Source organism: Mirounga leonina, unplaced genomic scaffold (genome assembly GCF_011800145.1).
Source record: "Mirounga leonina isolate KUSES-001 unplaced genomic scaffold, KU_Mleo_1.0 Mir_91, whole genome shotgun sequence".
In the NCBI taxonomy this organism is placed as follows: Eukaryota; Metazoa; Chordata; class Mammalia; order Carnivora; family Phocidae; genus Mirounga; species Mirounga leonina.
The window spans coordinates 40,516,125-40,533,616 of record NW_023270839.1 but is presented as its reverse complement, the minus strand read 5'-3'; the positions used below and the strand labels follow the sequence as shown (position 1 = coordinate 40,533,616).

The following is a 17,492-nucleotide window of genomic DNA, read 5'->3' as shown; positions in this document are numbered from 1 at the left end:
CAGGAGCTGCCAGAACATTCCACAAAGTCCTGTGGAACCAGCGTGTGGGAAGGGGCCGGGAGCAGTCAGAGCATTCTGCAGAGTACCGTGGAACCAACGTGTAGGAAGGGGCTGGGAGCGGTCAGAACTGGCAAAGGCATGGGAGTTTCTGGCCTTGGAGGTGCAGAGTCCTGACTGCTGGGTCCCTCCCAGGGCTGCTGTGAAAAGATCCACATACTGGGCAGAGAGGTGGTTCAGGATCTCTGAGCGCCCTTCCAACCAGGAGACTCTGGGAGTCCAGGCCACATTTGCTGAGGGGACCGGATATGACCCAAATGCAGACATAGGCATTAAGACTCCTTGATGCATCAGCATTTCCTTCCCTGACTACTGCCCCAGTGGCTTCCCCCAGGTGGAAAAAAGCAAGTCCTGGCTCAGTTGGTGGGGTCCACTCTGGGGCCCCATCACCCTTTCCCACCACTTGCTTGGAAGAGCTGCATTCACCATGAAAGCAAGTCATAGGGTCAAGGGCAAGAGTGGAAACAGGAGGACCGTGAGGAGGCTATTGCCAGGTGAGAGGTGATGAGAAGAATCAAGGGTGACTCCCAAGTAGGAGGGGCAGGCTTCCGGGGGGAGATCAGATTGGGGTGTGTTGAATTTGAGCCGTCAACTAGACATCCACGTAGGGAGATTGAGTAGGAAGGTGGAAACAACGTCTGGAATTCATGGGCACAGCCCAGGCTAAAATTAGAAATTTGGGAGTGATCTGTGTCTAATAGATGTTCCTTAAGGCCATGAGACTGGAGATCAGCAAGGGTGTGAATATCTGACTCCTGGCCCTTAACCTCTGTTTGCATCACATCCTGAATTTGGGGGGTGGGGGGTGCTTTCTTCCAGGCTCATAAAGCCCTGTGTCTTAGGGTCTGCCCAGCCTTTTTCCTGCCCACTCCCCCTGTGCTCACCCCAAGGCAGATATAGGCAAATTCTTTAGCGAGGGGCTCTCCCTCCTGGTCCTGTGTCCGAGCCCTAACCCAGGAGGGTGGGCATCACTGCACATGCTCCGCCCGCCTGGTTACTGCCCAGCACGGTGACCTGCGGGCCTGGGGCTTGGCTCTGGTGACAGAGCCAGACCCATGAGCACCGAGCGGGCCAGGGGCCCCTACAGGCCCTGCCCTCAAGTCCCAGAGTGACCTTGAGGAGTCTCAGTTTACACATCTGCCAACCCTAGGTTTGGACAAGATCCTCTCAATGACCCTTTCCAGATCTAACATCCTGACTCTGTGAATCTAATTTGGCCCTCGGTTTCCCCCGAAGGGGATCTTGCTGGCTGTCAGAGAACTTGATGCTTCCCTGGGGAAAGACAGGGGGGATTTTCTGCTGGAGTAACCAGGGAAGGAAAGTGTGTGTGTGTGTGTGTGTGTGTAATGGTTGTTAAAATACTGCACTCCTTCCATACTGATTGGTAAATAGCTGAGCTGCTTCCCCAGGTTGCCCGAAGGCTGCCTCTCTGCCACCCCATCCTCTCCCCTGGGATCCACCCCCACTGAGACCACACCAAGATCCATCAACTTAGAGGAGTACGTCCTGGCCCCGAAGCCCCTCTGCCCCGCCAGCTATTAAAGATTTTGACCGTCACACCAGTGCAGGTCCCGATAGGCAGGCAGCATTTTAGAGGTGCCTCTGGCTCTTACCTAGCCCCCACACTTTGCTTCTGATTCTAGGAAAATAGTACGGTCCCAGTAAATAAAAATTAATAACTGCATCTTTATGACAGGGAGTCAGAAGCAGTCTCATGCTGGGATCCCTGTTAAATCCCTGGGTTACTTATAACCCAGATGTTGACAGATGTTGGATCAGGTATTTGAGCTTGTGGGCCTTTCCTTTCCTCTCTTCTCTGAAGACTCCGTGTGCTGATTCACTCTGCAGCGCCTTGGCTCCTGGGGCCAAGTACTGTTTGCCGTGGCTTCTGGAAGGGCTGGCTCGTAGAGGGGCTGACTGCGGTGGGAGAGGAGGAGTGCGCCCCAGCATGAGCGAGCAGAGGCGGCAGAAGGGAGCGCAGCAACAGCTCAGGTGTTAAACTACTGAGGTGGAAAATTGCTCTGACAGTTATGATGTTGTTGTTTCGGGTAGCAAGGGTTACACTATCATTTACTTCAGCCACGCCTGCTGGCGCTGCGGGGCCGCCTGACTCGAGCGAAGCTGCTCATTGCCGGTGTCGGTCTACGCAGGGGTTTTCACCTGCCTTTGGAGAAGCAGGCCACCCGGGAGCTGGTGGGCTGCCCAGCCCCGGGGCGGTGAGGGGGGCACCCTTGGGGTTGGCAGGGCCCCGTGCATCACTCCCCTGAGCTGCTGATACCTGTCACTGGGGCCTGGATTGGAACCCAGAGCCACCCAGTGGGAGGATGTGGGGAGCTGGTATTTAGGGAGCACCTTCATGGGTCAGGCCCTGTGCCAGGTGCTGAATATGCCTGAGCTCTTGTGACCCTATCTGCCACCCTGCCAGGTGAGGGGACCGAGGCTTGGAGGGAAGCCGCAGATTGCTCAGGGAGCGCGGGAGGAAAATGGAGCCAGAGTTTGAGGCCAGTCTCCTGATCCCAAAGCCCCAGACCCATTACTTCTTCATTCTCCAGGCGCTTCCTGCAGAACCCGGTGTGAAGTGGCTCTCTGACCTGGGGGAGCCAAAGAGAGCAGGAAGTTCTTTGAATCACGCCATGAGTTGGAGCTGGTTTCTTTCATGAGCATTTCATCATGCCAAGGAGAACCTGCCTGACTCTGCCCATGAGCCCATCCACTAAAGAGCTTTTATCGATCACCTGGTCAGCTCCAAGTAAGATGTCAATGCTGTGGGGGATGTGGAAGCCACGTAAACCTGGGCCTCTTCCCCTGAAGAGTGGGGAGCCTGGGCGGGGAGTGACAAGGAATGAGTGTGGAAGGACGATCTGGCGTGCTAGGGGCTCTCCGTCAGAGAACTGAGGAGGGTGCGTGAAGGGGACCTAGGGCCAGAGAGGGCATCCAGGGGGAGAAGGGAAGCAGAGGAAAGGTGGGAGCACGATCCAGGCAGGGGATTGTCGTGGGCGGTATGCGCACTTTCTAAGAGGATGTGCCTGTGAGCAGGTGGAGGCTTTAGCTGGGGGCAGAGGCTTCCTCTGAGGCCTGGGCCTCCTGCCACAGCCTCGTCCTGAGGGGCTCATGCCCTGGGCTCTGGGTCACAGCTGCCTGTAATGACAGAAATGTGCTCCCGTGGTCTCTGCATTCTCCTGTCAAGAGGGGAGATTTCCGGAACCCAGTGGAGACTTGGAACTTCAAACACAAGATAGTCCAGAAAGAAGCACAGTGAGGCCCCCGCTGGATGGAGGAGCAAGGGTTTGGGGAGGATGAGCCCTGCCCTGCCCTCAAGAGTGTTCCAGGCAGGGCCCCTCAGGTGTCAGGGGTAAGCCCAGGCTCCTGAGTAACCAAGTGCAGAATAATTTCTATTTTCTCCGCCTTGGAATGTGGTTCTGGGAGGTGATTTACACAGCAAAGAAAAGTCCGGAATCTGGTGGAGGTGGGGAGGCAAAGGAGGGGAGGTCCCGGCTCCAGTCCTAGCTCCTGCAGTGAGCCGTCCCTGCTTTTTGTGTCTTTATTTTGTCTCTGAAAAATAGGAACCTTCTTTCATGCACTTTCTACCCCCATGAGAGCACTAAAGATGCATTGAAGGGAAGGGTGTGACTTGAAACTGAAGTGGCTTTTTATGGAACAACTGGAGATTCTGAGGCATAGGTCAGTCACCAGTCACTACCTCACCATCCCTGGCGATAGGCCCGTGTTTCCTGGGGGTCCGGTGGTGCCCAAGCTGGGCAAGGTGGTGCTGCAGAGCTGGGTATCCTGGAGCAAAGGTCCCAGGCAAGGCAGGGGGCTGCCAAGGCTGGGCCTCGGAAGCTGGAGCAGGCAGGTGGGAGAGTGAGGGGGTCCCTGCAGCAGCATCTGCCTGCACTCCCCTCACCTCCACCCTGCATCCAGGAGGAGCCAGGTACTGAAGAGCATCTGGGCAGCAATGGGGTAGAGAGGGAGTCCCACCTTTTATCCTACCCTCCCAGAGTCTGCTCTCCTTCCTACTGTGGATGGAGCTCAGAGCTGTTCCCCCTGGCCCCCAGAGAGAAGGGGGAAAGGGGCTGGGGCTCCCTGAGCTGGGATGATTCTTTTTTTTTTTTTAAAGATTTTATTTATTTATTTGACAGAGAAAGACACAGCGAGAGAGGGAACATAAGCAGGGGGGAGTGGGAGAGCGAGAAGCAGGCTCCCCGCCGAGCAGGGAGCCCGATGCGGGACTCGATCCAGGGACTCCAGGATCATGACCTGAGCCGAAGGCAGTCGCTTAACCAACTGAGCCACCCAGGTGCCCCTGGGATGATTCTTCCATAGCTGCTAGGAGCTGTTCTCTGCTGGAAACAGGGGGTAAGGGGGTGCACCAGACCTAATGACCCATTCTCTCTGTGAGAGGCATTGACTGTAGGGCGTAAGGAACTTCTGAGGGTGAAGGGGTGGGAAGCTGAGGGCTCCTCAGAATACTAGGAAGTCGAGATTTCTCCCATTGCTTTAGAATCCGAGGATATCAGCCTGGAAGGAAAGTGATGATCTGGGAGTGGTGAGCTCTCGTGACAGATTAAGAAACCCAGACCCAAGGAGGGGAGGGCTCTGCCCATGACTGGTGGCACAGCAGGACCTGAAGGCAGGGTCCGGATGGGCTGATCTAGGGTTGTCTGCCCCAGCTTCCCGCCTTCCCTCTAGTAGAGCTCAGTCTGGATAGTGAGACCTTGGTTCTTCCAGGGGACTCAGCTCCAGTGCAGAGACAAGGCAGTGACGGTTTGTGGATGCTGAGGAGGAGGGAGGTGCTGGCTCCTCCCTTCTGTCCTCCCTTCCGGAGGTGGAGGAGTCTGAGGGGCAGGAGACCTTTCTCTGGGGACTTTGGTCAGGGTTGTGTGGCTTCCCAGCAGGGAGCCTATGTTTTGGGAGGTGTCTCATCTGATTGGGACATTTCATTCCTGTGCATGGAATTCCAAGTAAGTCAAAGGTGTGAGGCTGGACACTCCTGAAATATTCCCAATGCATTTCAAGGCAAAAAGAGTACCTCCCCAACCCCCAAGACATTCCTTCCTTGTCCCTTGAATCTTTCCTAACTTGCACCCAAATCAAGCAAGGTGATGGTGGTAGAAAGCGGATGGGACTGATCATCTGACACCTGAGTTTTTATCCCACCGGCATTGCTGACAAGGGCCCCATTTGAATAAAGAGTGCCTCGATTATGTTCTTGCCTCCATACCCTAAGATTCCAGCAGACTTCCAGGTGAGCCTCATCATCCACTGATCCATCTTGCTAATAAGTCTTAATAGCGTGCCTACTATGTGCGAGTCACTGTCTTCATAAGGGATAGTATCCGCCCACCCATGGACAAGGAGGGTGGGCTTCCTGAGGTTCCTAAGTCACCAAACTGGGGGAAAAAGCCCCCCTCCCAGGCTCTGCGACTCCTTAAAGAATATTAATTATTCTCCAAGGAAGTCTTCATTTGGAGTCATTCCCTTTCTCCGGTAATTAACATTACATGTCATTAACAGTCAGAGAACATTGTATGATCAAAGCATAATTCGTAGCAAGATTCTGAGGAATAGCACAATATTTGTTAATTATGTTATTGATTCTTATGGTCTGGAATGCCCTAATTATTCCCGATCCCAACCGGACCCCACCATGCCCGCCGGGCTGGCTTTGAACTGCTGTCCTACCCTGGGCGGCCCAGCCCCCTGATCTGGGGCTGGTGGGACCACAACTTTCAAAGGGATCAGAGAAGCTGTGTGTCCCCAGGGCCACATGAAACGGGGAGCTGGTTGGGATGTGGGGGCCGCTTCTCCCAGGCTCCCACTGCAGCTCTGACTGAGTCAACGAGTGAGATGTAACATCTCTCTTTAATTAGCCAGATGCTGTTAATTGACTTCTCGGGGGCTCCTGCAGGCACTGCTTCCAGGGAGCGGAGGGATGGGCGTTCTTCTAGGCCTAAGGCTACTTGCTGCTTTTGAAGAACGTGCAGCCCTGGGTGAGGCTCTGGAGGCCTGGTGGGGACAGGGAGGCCCCTGGGGGCGGGGCTGTAGCAGGTGCGTCTTGGGCGAACCTCTCCGCCTGCTCTAAAACTGCTAAGTGGCCTGAGGCATTTCTGTCAGTGGCATAATTACAAAATGATGCTTGTTTTTTAATCAGCTGTATTTATGAGGGGGCCAAGCTCCCTCCCTCTTGTTGCTGAATCCTGCAATTAACCTTTGTAATTGTGTGACAGTCGGCTTCCCACTCAATGTTTTGTCTGAACCCTGGTGGGCTGCACTCTGAGTGGTGCTGATGGGAGGGGTGGTGTGTCCAGTGCACCGGGGTGCCTGGGGGTGGGGACAGGGGTGGGAAGTTAGACTTAGCGTGACGAGACCCACAGTCACCACCATGAATAACAGTTAAAAACAACGCCTCCCCAGGCGGGACTGACTCATTCAGACCTCACAGAGACCTCTTGAAGTAGGTCCTAGTAATACCCCCACTTTACAGATGGGGGGGGGAACGGAGGATCAGAGAGATCAATTGACCGTCAAGTTCACACAGCCAGGCCGAATCAGGAATCCAGCCTGTGTTGATCATGCCAGGGAGGGTTTTTCCAAAGTGGCTTCTGGAGCGTTTCTGGGGAGTTTACTGAGCTCCAGCGTGCCTCCAGCTGTGGTTCTGGTGATTTGGAAAGGGAGATGGGGGGCGGGAAAGGGTCTGTGAGTGAGAGCTGAGGGCAGAGGGGAACGGAGGGGGCCGAGGGAGCTACTGCTGTAGGGCACAGACACTCAACTTCATTCTGTCCTGGGCATCTGCCTTTCCTCCTCTTGCCTGGTCTTTTCCACATCTCCTTACAGCTCTGGAGACTGAGGCCCTGGGCAGGGAGGTGACTTGACCAAGGGCTTCCCACTACTCATGGTGGAGTCATGTCCAGGAACCAGCTATTATTTACTGAGCGCCCTTAGGGCATGGAGCGGTGCGGGAGATGGCTCCTGCCTCAGGCAGCCTCCGCTCTAGCTGGGGATGTGAGATCATGGGATGCCCTCCCATGGGGAGGGAAGGGGACCAGGGACCTGGCACAGCCCTGCCCACTCCCCCTTCCACTCTCCAGCCCCACCCTCAGTAACAGCTGGGACTGGACAGCACAGATGTGGAGAGACTGCCAGGCTGCTGGGGGGGGAATGGGTTTGGGGACACTGGCTGAAGGGCTGCCAGCCCCTGGGGTGGGCATGGAATTAGCTAGTGCAATCTGGAGATTTGACCAGAGAGGGCCGTTGTGCTCCAGGCGCACCGTAGCAGCCCTACCCTGCCCCACCAGCACCGTTCTGCCTGCCCAGCCCCAGCCCCAGCCCATCCGATCCCTTCTTTCTGTGCCTCAGCCAGGGGGAAATTGCTTACTTTTCTTTTTACATTCTGGGGCTACTGCCAAGGGAGCCTGAGTTGGGGCACTGGTCAGAGGAAGGGGCAGATAAGCTGAGACCTGAAGTTCTCCACATAAACAATTTCACGTAAATGCGATCATATCCTATTTATTTTTTTAGCTTGTTCTTAAAATTTTTTTTCTTTAACTTGCCTCCCTCCTCCCTTTTACCCTGCATCATGCCCTTACCCCTTGTGCTCTCAGGGAATCCTTCCCCACAGCCCGTTCTGTATTCTTCCATGTCATATAACTCTAACCACGTACAAACAGGTATGTGTGTGCATATGCGGATTGTTTGCTTTAGAAAACAGGATGATGCTTTCTAGCCCCTAACTTTGTCCCTTCCCACTACCCCCTGACGATCCTTCCAACTCAACCAGTGTTGCTCTCGTTTGTTCCTTTTAATAGCTCCCAAATATTTCATGGTGTGGATATCCAACCATCATTTAAAATTTAAAAAAAAAAATTTTTTTTTATTACATTTAAAATTTTTATTTCCCTATTAATGAACATTCACTTCTACTTTTTTTTTTTTTTTAATCAGAAAAGGATCTTTTGAAAATACAACCCTGGCCAGAGCACCTGGGTGGCTCAGTCAGTTAAGTGTCTGCCTTCAGCTCAGGTCATGATTTCAGGGTCCTGGGATCAAGCCCCACATCGGGCTCCCTCTGCCTGCCGCTCCCCCTGCTTGTGCTCTGTCTGTCAAATAAATACAATCTTAAAAAGAAAGAAAGAAGATACAACGCTGGCCAAATAGATCCCTTACTTAAAACCTCTCAATGGTTGCCTCTATCTTGGGACAAAGTCAAGACCAGTCATGTTCTGGGGCTGACCTTTCGCCAGCTCAGCCTGCACCCCCACTGCCTCAAGCTCTGCTCCAGCCAGAACGAGCCAGTTTTCCTTCCTCTTTATCCCTCTGCCTGGAACACTCCTGCCCTACCTGGCTTACTCCTCAGCCTCCTTCAGGTCGCCACATATGTGCCCCTCCTCAGATCCCTTGACAATGGCCTTGGAGTTGGTCCTCTCACATGTACTGGAACTTCATGGTTACAAGTTGTTCTATCTCTACCGTTTAGCATCTGACTTGGCATGTTATGGATCCAGGTCCTTGCCTAATGTCTGACACTTTCTAGGTGCTTCTGTGTTGCATGAATGATTGATGAACGGTGAAGCTTTGGTCCTTGGATGGAGGCTGGCAAGACCCTGGGCTGGACCATCATGTAAGGTGCCAGTTGGAGAGGGGCAATAAGTCAGGATTTTGGAGCAGGACCAGGGAAGGAGCCAGATTGTTAAAGCCCAGGTGGGGGGGTGGGGGGAGGGTGGTTGGGGAGGACAAAGTTAGACTGGGACTTTGGAAGAGGTGAGATGACTGAGGTTCACCGTTGGGGCTCATTGGCAGTGGGAGAGGCTTAGGGGAAAATCCGGGGACCTTGCAGCTCTGACCCAGCCACCCTCCATCCCGACTCCGAGGTCAGAAAGGGCGTCCCCATTATGCCTGCCTTGGTAAGAATAGCTTCAGGAGTGGGACTTTCCTGTGAGTTTTCAGGTGGGAGCGGTATGGGAACCCATAGGAAGTAGTTAGAGAAAGCAAAGGCAGAGGAAGTGGGCAAGGAGAGGGCAAGAGGGTGTGAGAAGGAGACATGATATTCCTTGAAAAGGTGCTGATCTTTGTAAACAGAACAGGAGCAGGGCAGAGAACCCCATCTGGTTCCTCTGCCCCCACCGTCTTCCAGCTACTTAAAGTATTCTCCATGGAGTGATGCGAGCCTCCACACGGTCAGGTCTCAGGGACAGGAGTACAGAAATTAAGAGGAAGCAGCTTGATAGCAACTTGACATTGATAGAGTCAGTGGACGCCTCTCATTGTGTGGGGTAGAGACCCGTGTGGCAGGTGGCAGTGGTGAGTTGCACTTGGTACACACCGCACGGGGCCATGTACTGTAACGACCACTTACCAACCACATCTTATTGGAAATTAAACTGTTCTAGACTATGAGCAACTCCCATCCAAATGGTGAATGTTGGCTTGTCACTATCTCTCCCATGGGCAGAGCAAGAGGACATATGTCTTCTCAAAAGCCAGAAGGAAGAGCTTCAGTTAGACATCAGTAGGAATTAAAAGCTATAATCTGCTGTCACTTTTGTCTGGAAGAAATGTAGCTTCTTCCTCTGAGGTCTTGAGAGAGACTGTCCCTTGCTGCCTGGGGAGGGGAGGCCAACCAGGGCAACTAGAACAACCTTCCTGTTGGAGGCCAATAATGATGATTCCCTGCACCTGTGTCATTCATGATACCTTCCAAAGCACTTTCACTAGCATCATCTTTTTGACTTTTATAACTACTCCACAAATAGATCAAAGCAGTCATCATCATCCTCACTTTGTGGACTAGTTAAGATCAGAGAGGTCAATTCAATTTCCCAAAGTTGCCCAGCAAATTAGAAACAAAAAAGGGTAAGAGACAACACCCAGGCTTTTGTTTGTTTGTTTGGTCTTGTTCTTGTTTATTATGTTTTAGATCAGTGGCAGTAAGAGGGGTGTGGGGGAACCGAAGGAGACAGCAGTGTGAATAGTAGCTACTCTTTACTGGGTGCCCAAGAGTGACAGTAGCTATATTTGTTGAGTTGTTACAGTGTATCAGATACTGTGTATAATTATCTCATTTAATTTTCACAATGGATACAATTACCATCTCCATTAGCAGATGAGGAAACAGAGCCTCTGTGAGATTAAGTCATTTGTCCAAAGTCACTCAGCTAGTAATTAACAAAGCTGGTTCTTGATTCATACTAGCTGACTCCGGAGTGTGTTTTCTACACCACTACACTGTAAGCCAGCCAGCACCCACACTGATCCTCCCAGGGACCCAGTGCGGGACATGCGCTCTTGCCAATCTCCTAGACAGAAATTGAGGCTTGGTCACGTTAGGGACTTATCCCAGAGCTATACACCTAGTGGAGTTTGATGCCCCCCAGGCTGAGGTTCAAGGTGGGCCTTGCTGATTGCCGAGCTTCCCTCTTCGGGCACATTCCACAGCCTCTTTCAGCTCTGCCCCGGCCAGGGTGCACAGGTGGGCAGGCTGCGTGGATGGGTCGGCCCACGCATTGGACCTGGTTTACACCTTCCCTTTCTCTTCCCCTAGAGAGGACTGGAAAGTCAAATGCATTCAGCACCTGGCAACTGCTAATTATTTACGCCCGAGCCACTGGCAGCTCCTCGTTATGTCATGTCACACAGAAGATTTATGGCCACTTTGAAAGAGGCTTTGAAATGAGACAAAACTTGGGTGCCTTGGTGGCTCAGTTGGTTAAGCGACTGCTTTTGGCTCAGGTCATGATCCTGGAGTCCCGGGATCGAGTCCCGCATCGGGCTCCCTGCTCGGCAGGGAGCCTGCTTCTCCCTCTGACCCTCCCCCCTCTCATGCTCTCTGTCTCTCATTCTCTCTGTCTCAAATAAATAAATAAAATCTTGAAAAAAAAAAAAGAAATGAGACAAAACTCAATATTGAATTTTTTTCATCTCCTTCTCCCTTTGGGGTTTCAGGGCATATGATATCAGCTTCCTCTCCATTAGCATATTTCTAACGAGCTCTTATTAAGGTGAATTTCATTCCAGCTCTCAGAGTTTTCATTAGAGGAGGAGTGGGAGGGAGGGCAAGACACAGGCAGATGCAGGGACCTCAGGACGCAGGGACCTCTGGGCTTGGGGACCAGGCGGCCCTCACTTGGCTCCAGCCTCCTCCAAGCGAGCACCGCTCTCGCATCCATGCAAGAGGGTTTCCGCTGCTTTTCACTGAGGGATTGGGCTAAGGGACATGGGCAGTTACACGGCGGGGCTCACCATACGGGAGGGCCTGGGTTGGTTCAGCCACTTCCCAGTGACAGGCAGGCCATCACTCTTCTTTGAGCCCATACAGTGGGGACTATGGCGCCTGCCACGTGGCTATGCTCTGTGGGGAGAAACGGTGTCTCCTTGGTTCACTGCTGGAGACTTTAGTGCCTGGCACATCACAGGTGCTCAGTAAACAGTGGTGGAGCAGATAGAGGGGTGGAGGGACGGATGGCAGTGTCGTCCCACAAATGGGACCAGCTGCAGATGCTAGGGCACCTGCTTGTGGGAATGCCAGGAAAGGTTCGCTCATTGACTATCTATGACTGGGCTTGCGTGGGGTGGATTGGTGCCCAGGGCACTCGTACCAGCCCTGGGCTGGGCGGGGGGAGCTACACGCCCCTCTGTCCCATATCTGTTGCCATATAGATGTGCAATGGGAGGGTTTGACAGGCATTCCTGGTACAGCAGCTTTGCTCTTTCCTTTCACCCGGGCCTGGCTGGCACCTTGAAGGTGTCGCAAAACTGCACTAACAGCTTAACAGCCCCCTGCTTCTGCCACCCAAAGACACTTTGATAGGGTGGGGGTGCTCTGCGAGTCCAGGGCAGAAGCACAGTACCAGCAGGAAGGGGTACCCAGGCTAGGTACCTGTGCGCTGGGGTGAGAATGGAGAAAGAGACAGAGAAAGGACAAGGTCACCCACCTGGTAGGCTTTCATCTGGATCAGGGCCCCAGCCCCTGCCCTCAGGGGGTCCTAGTGGGTGATTCTCAATCCTGGCAGCTCACTAGAATCATCTGAGAAGCTTTCAAAAAAAAAAAAAATACTGATGTCCAAGCTCCAGCCACACAAATTTGGTTCTCATTGGCTTGGAGTGAGGTCCCAAACATGGATATTTTTTAAATGTTCCGACATGATTCTAACAGGCAGCTGGGGTGGGTACCACTGTTTAGGGTGTGTATGTGTTGGAAGAGGGGAGCTAGACGTCCTGCCCAGGGGGCACCCTCCACCACTTGCCTCCCACCAGGGGAGCCTCAGCCCTTGCCCTGAGCTCTGTGATGGGGGCACCCTGATTTCTGCTGCAAGGACAGAGGAGGTGCCACAGGAAAGGGTGAAGTTGCCACCTCTGGACAAATGTCAGCCTGCTGTCTCTGTGCCATCTGGTCCACGCTCTGCTGGTGAAACTTTGGGCCCCTCCTCATCCCCCACCCCGAGTTCCACCTCAGGGTCCTCATCTCCAGCAGGCCCTTCTAGGAGCAAATGAGACTGTAGATGAGGATGTGCTTTATAAAAAGCCCACAAGAAGGTAAGGATTTTTAAGACCTCTGCCCTCGGCTCTGCAGAAGCTGTCTCGTTAGTCCTGGGGAGAGAGGGCTGGTGGAAATAGTTTCTGAGGGCCTCAGGAAGGCAGGGCAGAGAGGACAGCTTTCCTGCAGCCCCCCACTCTGCCTCTCTAGTTGGTTGCCTCCTCTGTGCCCCTGCTTGGAGAAGGAAAAGGAACACCTGCAGGGAAGGCTGCAGGAGGTGGCAGGGAGAGACCCCGGGTAGCCACTGTACCCAAGGAGAGGAAGGCCACCCTGGGGACAGGGTTAGAATGGGCTGGAAAGTCAGCAGACACGGGTTCTTTGAGGGACTGGCAGATTCAAGGTACCCAGAATCCAACGTGTCTCCAGGGGACGCCCCTGCCCCCAGCCTACCTAGGCCTTGCCCCCCCACCACCCCAAGGGGCTCTGCTCAAGGGCCTCCCTTCCCTTTCCTGTGGCATGCTGGAATAGGAGGGGCGCTGGATTGGGGGTCAGCTCTGCCATTCGCTGTGTGACCTTGGGCAAGTCTCTTATCTTTTATGCAGAAAGAGACCTGTTCATTGATTCGTTGATCCAGCCATTGGCCAGTTATCAAATGTTTATTGATACTGGCCCTGGGCCAGGGGCTGAGGGCACCTGGGGGGAACCCCGCTTCCCTCTCACCTTCTCTTGCTGCAGAGAATCACTGTGGAACCTTTTCGAGCTGTAAGGGACCTTAGCAAGAGTCCAGGTTTGGCTCTAAAACAACAGAACTATCACTCAGCATCCTTTTATAAATGGGGAAATGGAGGTCCAGAGAAGCTGTTCAGGGTCTTCCCCGGTCCCATAGCTGATAGGTGATGCTAGAAAGCTCCAACTCATGCCTATAAGCCCATGTCCTTTCCTCAGATGAGCCCACCTACTTGAGAAGGGATTCTAGCTCCTCCCTATCAGGAAAGAGCCCAGAGGGGTTCATTGACTCATTCAGGGTCACACAGCAATTTTGCCAGACCTGCTGAGAGGTCTGGTTTCTGGGTTTATTTGTCCCTGGCCTGTTGATCCCGGCCCTTGGCTGGTGCTTGGCTCAGGCCATGTTGAGAGCCCACGGGCACCTTGTCAGCAGATCCTGTCCCCCGACGGGCCCCCACTCAGCCTCTGTGCCAGGCCGGTGGCCGTGCTGGCTCCCACATTCATGTGCTGCGACACATACATGCACAGCTCTACCTTTGGGCTTTCGTGATGGCTCCACAGTGGGTGAAATTGGTTTGAAATAAATGTCTCCTCTGCCTTCTTCCCTCCGGGTGATTTGATCCTCATCTTCACTTTGTGGAGTGATCCAGAGTCTGGCATGCGCCTGTCCTGTCTAGATACGTCCTTTTTGATGCAAAGATGTTGCCACGGCTACTGCTGAGTCAGATGTTTCTTGAAAGGCATATGCTGAGGTGGCTGCCGAATCCCACGCCGGCTTGGCCCCTTCCCTGTCGCCTCCCGATGCATCCCCGCCTCCCCGAGGCGGGGGGCTCCACACGCAGAGCTGAGTGTTAACAAGGGCTCGCAGTGTCCTCACCTTTCAAGGTTATTGGAATATTTTCCGGACGGAGCCCTGCGTGGGGTGGGTCCTGCTCATTCCTGGGGCACAAACCACTGCTCTGCCTTGCTAGGGCACTGGGCCCTTCTGTAATAAAATCACCTCCTCATCCTCTGAAGGCTGGGGAGACGCAGGGGTGTCATGTGCTCAGTTAGGGATCCCATTCAGATCTCTTGCCAGTTACTGCTGCGCCAGCACCCGAACTAGCCCTAAGGGAAGAGAGGGAGGGGTGGGGCTTAGCCCCTTGAAGGCCTGTCCCCAACCTCTTTCTTGAGTCCTCAGAGCACAGCTGAGGCAAGATTGGCACGTTTAAAGAAGGTAGTTAGGCTACGGGATGACACCAGGGAAACACGCATAGAGGATGTATCGTAAAGTAAGATAATCTGGTCCAGGGGCTCTGGCTTCCTCGTCTGTACCCCTGGTTGTGCTCAGGAACATCCCCCTGCCTGGTTCCTCTAGAGGAGGCACACAGCCTCCCCACCCATCTCTTGATGTCAGAGCCATAGGAGACTTAGAGACCATCTAGCACTTTCTCAGGCAGGTTCCAGAGAGAATTCAGCCCTAATGCCCCATGATGTCCACGGTCTCTAATGGATCCGCTTTTCTCCTGTGCATCTAGAATGGTACTTCTTATGTACCACGCTTGGAAAAGTTGAGAAAATAGTCCCTGAAGTCATTTCCTGGGTTAATCATTAGATGAGGAACTCCAGCTAATAAAGGCTTCCTCTGCAGCTAACAAAGCACTGAGGAGGTGGGAGACTTGCCCAAGGTCACACAGGGAGCACGGCCACTGCACTGTACTGTCCTCCCTTCCTCTGCCCAAATTAGGTGAGTGTGGAGGAGGCCCTGATCCAAGGAGATGGCCCATCCCTCCCCCAACACACCATATAGGGCATACACGCGCTCGCACACAGGCTCTGAGCCTGAAGAGCAGAGCCATACTTGGAAGCATCGTGATGGACGAGCAGGTGGTCCTGAATTCAGATCCAGTTCATTCACCTCCAGACTGTGAGCCTCTGCAAACGGAGATGGTAACACCAGCTTCCCGGAGCCCCTGCGAGAACGCAGTGAGGTCGGCCAGGTGCCCAGCACAGGGTCCGGCGCCGGGCAGGCTCTCGGCGACTGTTCGTTTGCCGCTCTCCTCTGGTGCTCAGTAAGCTGCTCCCCGGTTCACTGTTGGACCCCATCTGTATCCAACTTCTCATTCAACAAGGGACATTCACAGGGTGTTCTTAGCAAGTGCTGTCAGGGCACTGGATGTGGTGTTAGCAGGCAGCTCACACTCTCAGTCCCGGGCCCACAGACCCAGCTCCCACCCACCTCACTCACTTCTCTCTTTTCTCCTTCTCTTGGCACAGACACACGTGCGTCCTGGCTTATCAGGCTTCCGTCCTGCCCCCCATTCTTCCCACCCCACTGAGTCCCTGCGCGTGTGATGGCAGATTTGGAGACTTGTGGGCACACCACAGAATTAGGAGTGTGTGCTGTAGATTTGGCACAAACTTCCCGTTTTCTGCATATTGGCGATTCAGCATATTGGAGGTTCACGCCTCGCAGGCCGGCCCTGCCTGGGGAAAGGGCAGAGGGCGACCTAGAGGAGCTGGAGCCAGAGGGGAAAGCTGCCCCCACCTCCATTTTGCCTTGAGGAAGGGATTGTCCAGATTTCTGAATTTTCTGTTGAGTTGGAAGTGAGGCAGAGAAGACCTTTGTAGGGTTCCGATGCCTGCTACCCAAATCCTTTCGCAATGTGGCTTTTCCCTTCTGGTCTTGGTAAGTGGATTCTATCGAGTGGGAACACATCTCTTTGGATTTATTGGGATTTTGCGTGATTTCAGGGTCATCGTTCCTAAAGGCATTGTCCTTGTTCAGGAGTAGGTAGGAAGCGAGGGAAATGAAGCCAGTGAGTTACCAGAACAGAAGCTAGCCCTGGCGACGGTTTCTCAGGAGGGCCGTGGATGGGGTGGGCCCCGCTCATCCTTGGGGCACAAACCACTACTCTAGGGTGGATGCACACTGATGAGAACCAAGCCTGATGGGCGCCACTGGATGTGACTAGCTGCACGGTGGCATTCTGGTTAACCGAAGGTTTCACCTCATTGGGGTGTGGCTCCATTTTCTCCCCGACCCTGGTGCTCAGGATTGCCTGTGCCTAGATCCTCCTCCCTCCTCGCGACCATGCCTCTCTCGCACCCAATGTCTCAGGTGGCATTGTTCCACGGAGCCCTCAGAAGGAACTGCTCTGACGCGCTAAGCTCTTTAATTTCCCACACACGGTGCGTAGATGCCCCCAGACAAAACAGAATTGATTTATAATTCTCTTAATGGAAGCACAAGCTTTAGTTGCTCTAGAAATAGATCGTTACCTCTGCCACCTTTTATAATTTTTCTCTCCCATTTTTTTCCCCCACACTACTGTGGTCTAAAAATATGATGGTTCATCGCAGCCTTCTCTCGTAAGCCACTAACTGCCAGACGTTTCTCCTTAGACCTTTAATTTATAGCATGTTTGTTCAGTTTCGCTTCATTAATTAATGTTCTTCCCAGGCCCCCATGCCAGAGTCTTTGTGTAATGCTTTCTTACAGTAAGCAGGTGCTTTTATCCTTAATGAACAATTTCCTGGAAAATACTGAAATAAACAACAAATAATCAGGCCAGGAACACAATGAATCTGAGAGTTTTGTGCCATCCTGCAGATTAAACCTGGAAGATGAGGGATGGGTTTAGTTTAGGTGTTTTTTTTTTTGTTTTTTGTTTTTGTATCTTCCGCGGTGCTGTTTCAGTGGTTCCTTCCTTGGGGAGGGAGTGCAGGGTGCTGAAGTTCTGGAAGGCGAATGAGCTGCTTGCTCCTCCAGGAAACCAGAGTTCAGAGAAACTGTGTTTTATCATCAATGCATGCGGCTGCGGAGATGATCATCAGACGCAGCGTAAGCCAGAAGCGCAGCCAGACTGGCCTCTGGTTCCAGACTTGGAATCCTCTCTAACTTAGGCTGTGGGTCAGCAGGGCCTGGGCTGGGCCGAACTGCCACCTCATTGCAGTTCATCCTGTCCTTATCTCTCCTTTCTGGCAAATTTGCTCCACTCCAAGGAGGCAGTTCTTGAGCCCAGGACCCTAATAAATTCATTTCTTCTCTGTTCACACAACCCCCCCCACCAGGACTATTTGTGCTGCACCCTTCCCCCTGCCCACGCCCCAGCAGAAGGGCAGTGACCAGACTTTACCCAGCGTTTTACTGTTGACAGGCCTTCTTGTAACCCTTACCTCTTTGGCTTCTCATGACCTTGTGAGTAGGTTTTCTTACTGTTTCCACTTTATAAGGAGGAAGCTAGGACTCCCAGTGGTC

At 53.2% G+C, this 17,492-nt stretch overlaps 1 protein-coding gene across 1 annotated transcript in view; it reads left to right on the top strand.

Annotated features, from left to right (window-relative positions):
• Positions 1-2,674: 2,674 nt before the first annotated feature.
• Positions 2,675-17,492, top strand: part of MEGF11 (multiple EGF like domains 11) — a 250,988-nt gene continuing 236,170 nt past the window's right edge. The window contains exon 1 of the mRNA XM_034994182.1: positions 2,675-2,806. Within this exon, the coding sequence (XP_034850073.1) occupies positions 2,728-2,806 (79 nt within the window). The 5' untranslated portion in view covers positions 2,675-2,727. The remainder of the gene's footprint in view (positions 2,807-17,492) is intronic.